The sequence below is a fragment of the Hippocampus zosterae genome, chromosome 7 (genome assembly GCF_025434085.1).
Source record: "Hippocampus zosterae strain Florida chromosome 7, ASM2543408v3, whole genome shotgun sequence".
Taxonomy (NCBI): Eukaryota; Metazoa; Chordata; class Actinopteri; order Syngnathiformes; family Syngnathidae; genus Hippocampus; species Hippocampus zosterae.
In genome coordinates this window covers 7,539,106-7,552,088 of record NC_067457.1, presented here as the reverse complement: position 1 = coordinate 7,552,088, position 12,983 = coordinate 7,539,106, and the positions used below count along the sequence as shown (strand labels likewise).

General features: G+C 42.6%; 1 protein-coding gene across 1 annotated transcript in view; it reads right to left on the bottom strand.

The window, feature by feature from the left end:
- snx29 (sorting nexin 29) overlaps nt 1-12,778 on the bottom strand; it is an 85,354-nt gene extending 72,576 nt beyond the window's left edge. Inside the window, exons 1-11 of the mRNA XM_052070465.1 lie at nt 12,371-12,778; nt 11,582-11,646; nt 11,092-11,144; nt 10,411-10,535; nt 8,374-8,554; nt 8,121-8,191; nt 6,812-7,072; nt 4,478-4,910; nt 3,662-3,774; nt 3,305-3,401; nt 3,132-3,214 (exon numbers count right to left, since the gene is read on the bottom strand). Of these exons, the coding sequence (XP_051926425.1) occupies nt 3,132-3,214; nt 3,305-3,401; nt 3,662-3,774; nt 4,478-4,910; nt 6,812-7,072; nt 8,121-8,191; nt 8,374-8,554; nt 10,411-10,535; nt 11,092-11,144; nt 11,582-11,646; nt 12,371-12,377 (1,489 nt within the window). The 5' untranslated portion in view covers nt 12,378-12,778. The remainder of the gene's footprint in view (nt 1-3,131; nt 3,215-3,304; nt 3,402-3,661; nt 3,775-4,477; nt 4,911-6,811; nt 7,073-8,120; nt 8,192-8,373; nt 8,555-10,410; nt 10,536-11,091; nt 11,145-11,581; nt 11,647-12,370) is intronic.
- Between the last annotated feature and the right edge of the window lie 205 nt (nt 12,779-12,983).

Genomic DNA, 12,983 nt, shown 5'->3' with positions numbered 1-12,983 from the left:
CTCAAAATAACCACAAGACAAATAAATTAACTATGCAGTACTTTTTTTTGTATGTGACAAATTACAAAGACCACTAGTTTGTTCTCATTACTAATGAAGGGTATCCGCGGCGCCCCAGATACAAGTAGTTTCCCCCTTGCAGCCCTGGGCCAATGCGCGGGTTGTTGGCTTGGGGAGGAAAAGGAAAAAAGGAAAAAAAAAGCGGCCATGAGGGGAGCCTATACAGATGGACGTCAACAAGTTAGAAATAAGTGACCTTTAGTACGACCACGCGTTCACAGCGGGTGCGAGAGACGAGCCTTCGGGGACTTGAGTACAGCCAGACAACCCTCAATCCTCAATAAGGGGCTTTAAAAATGACATTGCCATGAAGTGTGTTTGTGAGGTTGAGAGAGAGGGAGAGGAAAACAGTCCCTTCAATTTCAACAGTCTTTTAAAATGGGATGTGTAACAAACGACGCTCAAGATTGTCTGCTTCAAAGTGAGCATGGCAGGCTCTTCCTTGCATCGCAAACTATGTTGTATTTTAATGTCAAGATATGTCGCAGTGAAGTAAAGTGGACGGCATCATCATGTTTTTCTACCCCGTTGGTAGTTGCTGCCATTCCATATAAATTCTGGGTCAGACATTTTTCAGACCCTTTTTCACCTTACCATTTTTTTTAAAATCCATAACGTACTAGGGATTGAATGCCTGAACCCGTGCAAAAAAAAAAAAAAAAAAAAAAAGTCTTTGGCATTGAATGGGTTGGCACAATATTTACATTTTATTTTTTGGCCGCCAAACATTTCTAAAACGTCTTTTCTTTGCACAGTCTTAAGTACTTAAAAATTCAGAGATCGTAAACTTGAAATGTATCCGTTTTGTGTGGTATGAATGTAACCATTACACACACTGCACTTTTTGAACAGTGTTACTGAAACAAATCCACTTTTTTCATGATATTCTAATTGTTTTGAGGAGCACTTGTATGTATGTGGGTTAAGGTGAGGATAAAAAGGAAAATACATCTGTTGTGCTTTTATTTCATTCTGGTCAACCGAGAACTTGGTGACTCTTGGCTGTGATCGGAAGTCAGGCACTCTGGCTCGGCGACACCCAAAGCATGACATAGGAGGTGATTAAGAAGAAGCTGTTTTGATGTGGAACAATTCTGAGTTGAGATGTCTGACAAAACTCATCGTCTCTGCCTCCCTGTGCTTCTCTGGGCTGCAGGTAAAAAAAAAAACGGAAAATAAACTCATGGGTCAGTGGTGATCACAGACAGCTACTCTCCCTCTTTGTACATATTTGCTCGCTCTCTGTGGACTTCATGACGTTTACAAATTAGCCAATCTACTGGGCAGCAAAAAGACCCCAGACCACACATGGCTCAGCAAATCGTTTGGAATCTTTTTTTTTTCCTCCTGCACCGCCAACATCTGCAATCTCACAGCTGCCACAAAAGTACTGACATTTCCTCTCATGAATGCCTTGAAAGAAACGGAAATTAAGTCGATGCCTATTCACTGGAACAACAGTGCCACCAGGTGGATAAAATGGTGCATTTGTAATATGGGACCTATTTCTCCCTCCTCGTGACATTTAACTCAACTTTGTGTGCGAAAAAAAAGGAGGGAAAAAAAGTGCTTGTGAAAACTTTCAAAAAAATAAATTTTAGGTATAATTTGTTCTTGCATAATAATTTCACACACATTGTTCAGAAAATAATCCAGACATCATAACCGGCCCGCCAATATTTTACACCCATTTTGTCAAAAGTTTGGGTAAATATAGCTATACCTGATTTTATAGACATTCTCCAAAGAAAATGTCTATAGCTATATTTACATTGTTGTATATTTCAATTACAATCATTTTTAAAAAATGTATTTCATTGGCACAGTGCACATTAATCAACACAAGAATAAAACTGTGTAAATGCGCCAGACCTAGCATAAATGCGAGTTTTCAGCTGCAGTCTGGTTGTGTGGTTTCTAAAATAGCACAGTGAGACACATAAAACTTTTAAGACCACAATGACAGACATTTTCTGTCTCGCATGCGTCTCATTAAGGTCCTGGGTGAGTTGGAACCTTTGTTGGCTTACTTTTGATAGCGCAGCGACGTACACGATAGACCGGGCACCATAGCGGAGATTCAAACCTCAATGGTGAGGCAGTTCAACCGTACTGCTGATAGCTTCCACTAAGGTTTTATTTTTTTAATACTGTATCTTAAATACTTGCTTCTGTGTTATAATTATTTTGTTCATGTATACAACATTTCTATTGTTATATTTACCTCAGCTAACAAATTGTTGCTTTGTGTTGCGAGTCAATATTTCAGTAACGAGTGAGCTTCAGATACCGTGTTGCTTAAGTCGGAGCAATTAAGATCCCCTTTTATGTGGACAAGGAAAGTCACAGTTGCTGACACACTGTCAACTATTTTCTGAATGGGACAAATAGTCAACACATAAATATACAATGAAAATAATCATTGTAGGCTAATATTATGCGAGACGCTGACACAAAACTAACCGGCCTCCAGATCCTGAGGACACGTTTTAGGCCACGCACATTAACGGTGCAGATAAGATAATTGTGTTTAAAAAAAGGATTGACTATCACGACTGTGCTAAACAGATGAAATCCCTGCGTGTCACACTGGTGTAACACGGCTGATCCAATTAACTCATTCAGTACCAGACGATTCTGGACCTGGTCTGAAAAGACGTTTAAAAACGTCTTTGGGAGAGAATGAGTTAATGTAGTGGAGCATGTAAACGTCAGATTGAAATCAATCATAGCACATGTCAACAGGTGACCAGAGCTCTTCATTCACAATGATTTCAATCAGAATGACAAAGTCTCCCGTGTAAACCTGGCTAGTGATTTTTTTTTCTTTTTTTTTTGCTTTATAAAAATCTGTTTATTTCTTTACTACATAATCAAAAGAAACGTTTTTCAGGAAGGGCTGGAACTGTGGAATGGGATTTCATAGTTGTGGTTCCACCGCAACTACAACTACACATTTATGCCACTGATTTTACGCTCGGAAGGCTGGCTGGCACGGCAGACAGGATGAGCACGAACAAACTGAGATAAAGAAAAAGGGGTGTGGGGGGTGGGGGGATTGGAACGCTCACCGACTGTCATGGACTCTGGCAAAGCAGATGTTGGCGGTGTGCCGCTGAACGAAGCAGAAAGCACCAGCGGACTGGACTCCATACTGAAACACATCAATGTGTCATTACAATAAGTGACGAGAGTCTTCTTCGCATCATAGCAGCAGCCTATATGGAACACAGCAGATGCTTACTTCAGATGTGACCGCGATCTAAGGCTATCGCAGTCTCCCGCTGGCCCCGATGACTCAGACTGAGCAGGAAAGGCCGGCGAGTCCTCCACGGAGTTGACTGAAACATGACGGAAATGACAGATTCCGGCCCTCCTCTGTCATTTTTTTTTTTGTGGCCCGCTCAAATTGCTGTGTTATTTTTGAGAAATACTCCAGGGACTCTTGATGATATTTGGTGGGCAGCATGAAAGAGCACAGCGGGCAGAATGTAGCATGCACGCCCACCCCCAATTTGAGATGAATGTACAAAAACTTCGCACATTTTGAAAAAAAATCTTGCAGAAAGTCTCCACGGAAGAGTGACAAGGAGTACAATACCTGGCTGCGGGGTGGCGGCGTTGAGGGGGATGAGGATGTCTGAGCTGCTGTGCTCCATCAATACCTGCACAGGGCTCCATGTGGATACACTGGACAGACTTCCCACCGCCATCCTAAAAAGAGAACAATTTCAAACTCATTCAAGCTGGGAGTGACCTTGGCGTCCTACTCGCCCCACAAGTCACACGTCGACATTTGGACTTTGAAGAAGGCGCCATGTCTTCCATATTTTATTTTTTTATGAGCGATAAAAATAGTCGGGCTGAATGGTTTAGTACGTCTGCATCGCAATCCTGAGGTTTTGTGTCGAATCTCAGCCCAGGCGGTTTAGGTTAAAGGGATTTAGGTGTGAATGGTTGTCGAAATGTGTTCTGTAATCCACAGGTGTCAAACTCGAGGCCCGGGGGTCAGATCTGGCTCGCCACATCATTTTACTTGGCCCGCAAAAGTCAATCCAAACATGTCAACTTCCATGATTGAGGTTTGCTGGCAAAATTTCAAATTCTCTTCCGTAATAAATAAGAGTGATATTGTAAGCATTTTCTTGTCGCCAAACCCTCATTACAGTCACTTCAACAATCGTTGAATCAACAATTATTCTTGACTTCTCCATATGGTTCAACAGTCATAATGGCCCTCCAAGAGAAACGGAAACTAAAATGTGGCCCGCGACAAAAATGCGTTTAACACCCAAGCAGTGTCATTTACTGGTGACAAACCAGAACTGGCTGCAACTGCCCCCATTATGGAAGTGCTATAGAAAGATGAATGGCTGGAAGTAATGGCAATGGGGGGGGTTTTGGTGACACAACTCACTGGTCATTCCTTCTCTCGTCGTCCTGGATTTGTGCTCTGCATTTGTATTTTTCCTCCTCTTCCTCTTCCTCTTCCTCCTCCTCCTCCTCCTCTTCCTCCTCCTCCTCGTTGTCGATGCTCTTTCGGTCTGTCAAAGGAGGCCTCGGCATGGGGGTTGTACGAGAGTGATGGGGTGACCCAACCCATGTCGGTGTCGCGGTGCCGTCCAGCCCGTTGTGAGAAGGTGACGGATGGAAAAATGGCTCCATGAGGTCAATCCCATCCTCCACGCTACTTGGAACGGGATCGGTCTGCCTCTTGCTCATTCCACCAGTCTTGGGGAAGTCGTCCTCGCCCTCTTCCTCGTCTTCAGCACCTCCGTCCAGATCGTCGTCGAAGGAAATGATGTTGGTGATTTTCTTTTTTCTCCGCCGCTCCTTTCTTAGGCCGGAATCTGTGGGAATTCAAACGCGAGTTAAGTGAAAGTGCTTTCAAGCTAACTTTGAAGACCCAATTCACAACTTCTGGACCATTTAGCTTCAGATGTTCTCTCCGACAAAAACACATTCCGAACTGTAAAAAAACACTTCAGTTTCTGAGCCTAAAATCTCTCCTGTGTATTCGCAAGAATTGTGAACCTCCATTTTCAACCGCACAGTTAAAACTTGAAGCGTCGCTCGAGCTGCTAAATGGAACACACGGAGGAGGAAACGGTGTCAGCCGGGCCCGGTGGAATGGAACAGGGCAGACGGCTAAATGAGGTCAAACACAAAAGTTCCGGAAGGTTAGACGCTTCATTGGGGAGTTCACTAACCGCTGCGCCATTTGGAGATTGAGATGTCTGCAAATGAATGTCAGAAGACAAGTCATATGCGACTAGCCACCTGTATCGAGTGGGCTGAAACTTTCACTTCTTGGATTCACTTCGGCAAATAAGTTATGGGGTTCTACTGGATCGTGTAAAATGATTCCTTTTCGGGATATAGTGAAATATAATGAGAACATTTTGTTTAACCGACGAATTTTTCACCCTTAAGAAAATGTGTTTGGGTGAATGATCAGTCATGTTTTGAAAATAAGATAAGATATCCTTTATTCGTCCCACACTGGGGAAAAATAATTACACAGTCACTGTAACGGCTACATTATCACAATAAAAATAAGAACATTTTATCACCTAATTTGAGAAGTCGAGGAATTGGTACAAAAACCGCAGAATGGCCTAAAAAAAACCAACAACAACTCAAGTGTTGCTCATGCGGAAAAACCTTCGGCGTAGTTGGGAGCATAAAAAGGTCTGAGCTATGGAAAATTCATGTGGTCTGATTTATCCACGGTGATTCCATTCATGGTTGAGGCCCCTTTGAGTCAAGGCTGGGCAGAATATTGGATTACTCGATGAGTTGATGGTTGCAAGTTCTTGCAATTGATTGTTGATAAATATTGTTTGAAAATAATTGCGGAAAAAACCGAGGGCACTACTTGGCTACATCTAAACATTTACGTTACACTCGCATTGGTAAATATCCAATATGAATGTAAGTATTCGTTTTCGGATGAGGCCGATTTACGATATGAAGAGGTCGTTTTTTTTTTTCTTTTCGCGTTATTCCCCCACCCCCAAGGAAATGTGGATATTCCACCATAGATTCAGCAACGCTCCTGAAGCCAACAATTACAGCTCAGCACAAGTCAGGGGTATGCTGGATACAAGTGTGTAGCAAGTGAACGGCAATGTAACTGACACCTTTTCGGTCACGGCTTCTTGATCGGTCCTTCGTTCTTGGGAGTGGTGGTTTCTACAATTCTAATTAGGGGTACAACATAGGGCCGGGAGGGCTGAGTTTTTTTCCATTTGTCATCCTAATGTACCGTATTTTCCACACTGTAAGGCGCTTCGGAGAATAAGGCGTACCTTCAATGAATAGCCTGTTTTAAAACTCTCCTCATATAGAGGGCACAACTGAAATTGCGTTATGCATCCACTAGATGGAGCTACGCTAAAGGGAATGCAATACAATACAGTTTTATTTATTTAGCCCTTTCACAACTGCTGCAGCTGGAACAAAGTGCTTTATGGACCATTTAAAATACAAGAAAATCACACAAATCAGAAGAAATGAGAATCTTAATCCATATATAAGGCGCATCGAATTACAAGGCGCACTGTCGGCTTTTTAGATAATGGAATGCTTTTAGTCGCGCCTCATTGTGCGGAAAATACGGTATTTCTGTCAGATTTACACTGACAGTATGAACAAAATGACATTTTTTTCTCGCAAAATTCTTTAGTACGGGGGAAAAAAAAAACACGTTTCCAGAGTGTCATATTTCCAAACTCGTAGTGGAGGTTACCAGCAGAGGTGCTACGCGGCAGGACAGGCAGTGGGTCCGAGGCTCCATCCACCCTCGGGCAGAACCCCGGCACCACAACGGTGGTGGTGCTGATCTCTCGAAGCAGGCTGCTGACCCCCTGCGTGGACTCCTTCCACAGGCTGCCGATGCCCTGCGTGGACTCCTTGAGGAGGTGCGTGATGGTGGACGCGCCGCCCCTCGTCGGACCCCCGTTCAGGTCGCTGTTGTCTATGTTGATGGCGAAGAAGATGGAGTTCAAACCTGCAGAGAGGCGGGAGGGCACAAAGCCAAGTCATTACCGAGTGTGCTTGTGAAGACGGAACTTCCTCAAAGTGTAGGATCAGTGAGTGCAACCTAGTCTTTATATTTTAAAGTTTGTCCTCAGCTCGTTGGTGCTTATCAATAGTTCAAAGAGGAAGAGCAAAATGAGGATGCAACTTCAGTCTCTTATCGACCAGTAAAAATGGTTTGAACTACTTCCTTACATCACTGAACTTTAGTATTTGAATGATAGTACAGTAATGCTTCAGTTGTACACTCGGATGGATCAATTAAATGTTGCCTTTCAATTCCACTAATTCACAATTTTGTTTGCGACATAGTCACCAGCTACTGCCTCAGGTACATCCACGCGATGACTTTCAAAATAACGCTGAGACTTTATTGGCACTACCATTGTTTGTATGAACCGCTCTCTGGTTCGTTAAATCAAAAGATGGCCAGTTTTTAAATACAGTTCTGTTGTATAAGATCTAGATTAGATCGTGCAGAAACACCTACAGTTGTGGCTCACGAGGACAAAAGCACAAGTCATGTCTGGTCTCGGTTCTTTTACTTCCTTAATTCCACTTGCCGGTAAGTGTCCTTCAGTCCGCAAAGAGCGTTAAGCTTTTCAGGGACAGCGGTTACTACAGTGGACAGCTTCTCATGTTATCAGGTTACAGGGTGCATGAAAGGGTTAAAAACCAATGAAAATATTCCGGATACTTCGCATTCAGACCCTGGTAAGTTTAATGAGAGAACATTGAAATGGATTTCAATAACCGGCAATATTAAATATTAGGTCTGTTATTAAAATCCTTCCTCTGTTCCAGAAGGATGACAGGACGTGACAATACGTATATAAAAACCTGTGTGGTCCACATCAGCATCCATAATTTCAGCCACACAGGATATAGGGTGTGTAAAGCATAATGTAATACCTAATTAACTCATTCACTCCCAAAGACGTATTTAAACGTCTTTTCAGACTTGGTCCAGAATTGGCTGGTACTGAATGAGTAAGTGCAAATTTAGTCTCCAAACTCACCTGCAGCCATGGTGGACAGCATACTGGCTCTCTCTTCATCAAGCATGAAAGCCCAGTCTTCATAATAAATGCTTCAAAAATAATAATAAAACAGTGGGAAAGTTAATTCAAGGGAGTGCATTAAAGCGGACGCTCATAAATGTCCTCTGTTTATTGCCGCGCCCACTGAGACACAGTTGATGGGATTTTCATCAAAACAAAAAAAATAAACACAGAGGCTTCAATAATGCACAAAGCGACATTGTGCACTAACCCGAGGCGTGGTCGGTCAGCGAGCAGCGTGTGCAGGTAGCGCTCTAACGAATGCTCATTAAGAGCACAGCGCATCCAGGCCCGACCCCGGCCCAGCTCCGACGAGATGTGACGGAGGGAGTAGAAGCGTTGCAGCTCATGCCGGTTGAGATGCTCCTTCACGTAAAACCAGAATGTGAACTCTGCAGGGGGCAGGGGCGCATCATCAGGACTGTCGTAATCGCAAAAGTATTCAATAAAGTGATCATTAACAGTCAGTAAAAAAAAAAAATGTGATAATAAGCATTAGCGAACGCTCGCACCCCTATGACATATGAAAGTGATTTGGAAAGTGATAACGCAACTCATTTGCACATGATTAGCATACAGCTCCAGGACATTTGTGAAATTTATAATCTGCGATGGTTTGGGCTTCATTAGACTGCCGCAAAGCCGCAGGTTCAAACAAAGGAGGACATTACAAGTGCTAATAGCCACGTATGAGGTGGCGGCCATTACTGTGGGATGAACAGGCAATGCATTCTTGAATATGATGCGGTTTTCCGCGCTAATGTGGCACTCGCGGCGCCTCGAACAGCGCGACAGTTTTAGAGTTGGGTTGACGACAAGAGGATGATTATTCAGAGTTAACACTTCCTCATGATAGAGCTACGTGAGCAAATCTCTAAATATATAACCCACATGAAACTTGTCCAGCTGCTTTCTTTTTGTCATGCCGAATTGGAAAGGTATTCACACTGAAGCAAAACGTTCCCCCAAAAAAAATCACCAGCCCCGTATAAGTCAGAACCAGTAAAATCAGTGGTGTGCGTGTCAAGCAGTGTACCAATACTTTTGGCCAGCGTAAAAGTTTTATTTCCAAACCTCACATCATAATAATAATAATACATTTTATTTATAAGCGCCTTTCAAAATACCCAAGGACACTTTACAGTCAAAAAAAGAGACATGACACCTTCATCATCTGTCATTCAAGGTAAGAGTGAAGAATTTAACAATTGTCTTGGTTTTACTAAGACCGACCGAGATGATTTTTATTTATTTTATTTTTTTTAGGTCGATGCAGATTTCGGTATTTGGCTGAATAAAATTCCGACAACCGATTAATCAGCTGACTCATTAGAAAATATGAAACAAATACAACACCTGAAAAATATGCTAAAAATAATTATTCGTTTCATTAACTTCAATGTTTGACGGGTCTGTTAACGCTTACTCCTGTACAGATATCAATCACAGGCAGAACATTTTAGTCGAATTTAACAAAAGTAGAGAAAACAATCTTCAAGTCAGTAATTTATTTTGCTGATTTAAGCGAGAGGGAAATGTTTGATTGTCGTTACTTTTGTCTTCCGGTGCACTTTATTTTAAAAAGCGCTTAAAAAACACACACAAAAAAATTGGCCGTGGGCTGATTTTAAAAGCATTAAAAAATTGGCAGATGTCTCATTAATATTGCTCTAGGATGCTTTAACGAGCTTTGAGTTTAAATACACTATTTTTGTTCAAATTACCAGACACTTCAGTTCTGTTCAGTTCAGAGGGAATGACCTCCCACTGAACATTCGGCAAGCCTCCTCGCTGCCCATCTTTAAAGCCCTCCTCAAAACTCACTTGTATTCTTTGGCGTTTGACTCAGCATGACTTAGATTTGCTATTGGTTTTACTGCTTGGTGCTTTCTACCGCCTTATTACTTATTACTTATTACTGATTCGTCTTACTGTTTATTGTATATGTTAAATCGCTCCATGTACAGCACTTTGTATGCAGCGATGGCTGTTTGAAAGTGCTCTATAAATACTGTTGACTTGACTTGACTTGACTTGACACGGTAATATTGGCACACAGTATCGGCACCAGGACTGATTTTACCCAGCATCGAATCGGAAAGTCAATCAGTGGTATTGATCGTCACCACTGCCAACCAAACATCAAGTTGCGTGACAAAAAACAGATTTGAAAGTGGATACCGAGTTAGTGCCCCCTTTTGTTTCGTAACCTCTTCATAGAACACCCAGGTAAACTCCAAACTCTGACCTGTTTCAACCTTGCTGCTGAAACCCGCAGCCTGCTTGAGGGCGGCGGTGGTGAGGGCGAGACCTCGGCTCTTTCTCAAGCCGTGCTGCAGCACCGCCTCAAATTGGGCGCAAAGACAGATTACCCTGCAGAGAATAATAAAGAATTAAAGAAGAATAGCACTGCGCAATGACTTCATGACTGATTTAGTCATCTGCAGTCATATTAGTCATTTTCAAAGTCATTCAAAGGATATAAGAATGTAGGCCTGTGAGGATTGTTAGATTGTCTGTCTAAATTTGTTGCTCCACCATTTGTGTTCATATATCCGTTGCAAAAAGGGTGATCACACCGTGACACCGATGCTATACGTTAGCCCTTTTGCATTTTCTTTGGTATGTCAGCATGAAGCTCAACAGAATTAATCATCATTTGTATACACATGTTGTAATTCTCTTTTTGGATGTTTAGTTTGACAGCAAACCTCAACCAGGAGTGGCAATAAACTGCTTGAGACCAATTTTCAGATTTTTTCTTCTTGATGCGAAGTGAGTTGAGGTGGAATTAGAATTTTTGTTCACAAGTAAAAAAAATAAAATAAACCGCTCCTCTCTTATAAAACATACGTCGTGTCACTCCGGCCTCAAGGCATCACTGTGTGAAGCTGAAAATGTTCATTTGGAGATGTTAAATGCTGCAAACCTGCTGTCCGAGTCCGTTGCGATCTCCTTTCTGCCCCCAAAGCGGATTTGGCACTGGGAAGACAATGGATGGTTTATAATGGATGAGAGACCACAAACCTGAATGCAAGCTGATTTTCTCGAAAGGCTTGTACAGTATTGGAGTAGTTGTGTCTCTGGCGTCCCTGCCCACCTCTAGAAAAAAACTCTAGCAAGCCTTCACTGGGGTAAATTTACATAATAAGCACCTGCACACACAGTTTCCCTAAAACCAACTAGGTTGGGTGAACATTCAGAGCCACTTTCAAAAAATGCTGGGTTACTGCACTCCACAGCCTGAAACATTCTGAAGCTATTATCATGTCGAAATCATGTCCACTTTCTTGTTCGACAATATGGCTATAATTTAGTGTGCTAATGGGCTCATTAAATTCAGAGATGTTGAATAGAATGTCATATCGACACAAAAAAACATATATACACCATAGTTTGGAAAGGCGACTTGGACTAACCTGTTTGACAGCATCTAGTAACCTTTCCAAGAGGTTCTGTCTCTTGGCGTCACTCTGCACAGCGCCTGCAAAAGGCGAACAAAGACAACATTTGATTTGGTGGCATGCAATTTCTTAACTTATTGGACGATAATTGGAAACTTAAGGTGTGAATCAAGAACTAATCGATTACTATTTTAATCGAGTCATTGTTTGGAGCAACCACCAAAGCCGTGCTCTGCTTGGCAAGTCGGTAACCCGTGACCCAAAAAGGACTGATGGGACTCCTTCAGTTTGATGGCATCCTTTCTGCCAGTGTAAACCAGCGAGTTTGGGGGTTGCCATCAAGACAAGCACCGACCACCTTGCGGCCACAACACAGATCGACCCCCTCAATAAGGGCCACGTAACATGGTCCAGTTGGACTCAATTTGCATGACTGTGGAGTTTACAGGTGCCACACCCAAATAAAATAACATGTTTCCTACATACTGAGAATTAATAAAATTGTGTGAGCTTTGAAATTGTTTTAAATACTGCAGTGTCATCTGCATCCTCATGCCCAATATACATTGCTTAGGAGAAAGGAAGCAACAAATACGGTCAGACTTCATTGTGATGACGACACATTTTCATGTCAGTAGGTTAAAACTGATTCATCTTGAAATGCAACAGTATAGAAATATTTCAAAGTCTGCAAAATCAAATGGACTTTTGTTACAAAAACTGGAAGGCTGTATGACAATAGCTTTGGAGAAACGCCCGTGCAAATTGTCCAAACGTGTTTTTCCAAACACTAACTAAATTTACCGTTCATTGTGGCAACAAAACTTCTGGTGCGGAAACATCCAAGCTTGACGCTTCCCCACCGAGGTTATTCATCCCTCTTTTTGCTGCAAATCATCCACCGGGGAGGCTCGCGAGGGACCGGGCTGATGCGGCTTCCGTGGCCGAGTTTGACCCGCCCCACCGCGGCAAGAAGAGCGATGCTCTTTCGGTGAGCGGAGAGGCCTTGCTGGTGGGAAATCGCCGAGGCTAAGTGACCTCTGCTGGTTGACATCCAAGTGTCGAATGCTCCATACGCTGACGAGCTGACAAAATGCGCTTGTCAAAAGCCGGAATGCAATTTCGAAGTCATGGAGTAGATCTGCGTTATGCGAGATCAGCTGCGAGTGCAGACGCCGGAAGCGGACTGTTGACTCGTGAACAGTATGAAGGTCACGTGATAAGACACAGCTGTCACGTGTCCTTGCTCAAGTGGTCATGGGAAACGTAGTTTTTGACAGTACTTGCTCTGCTGTGGTTTTCGTGATGCGTTTGCATTTTATTAAATTACAAATAATTCCGAACACATGCAAATTTGGTTCACTGACGATTTAATTTTGTCCACATGTGTTATTGTGATTGCGTATGATTGTTTATT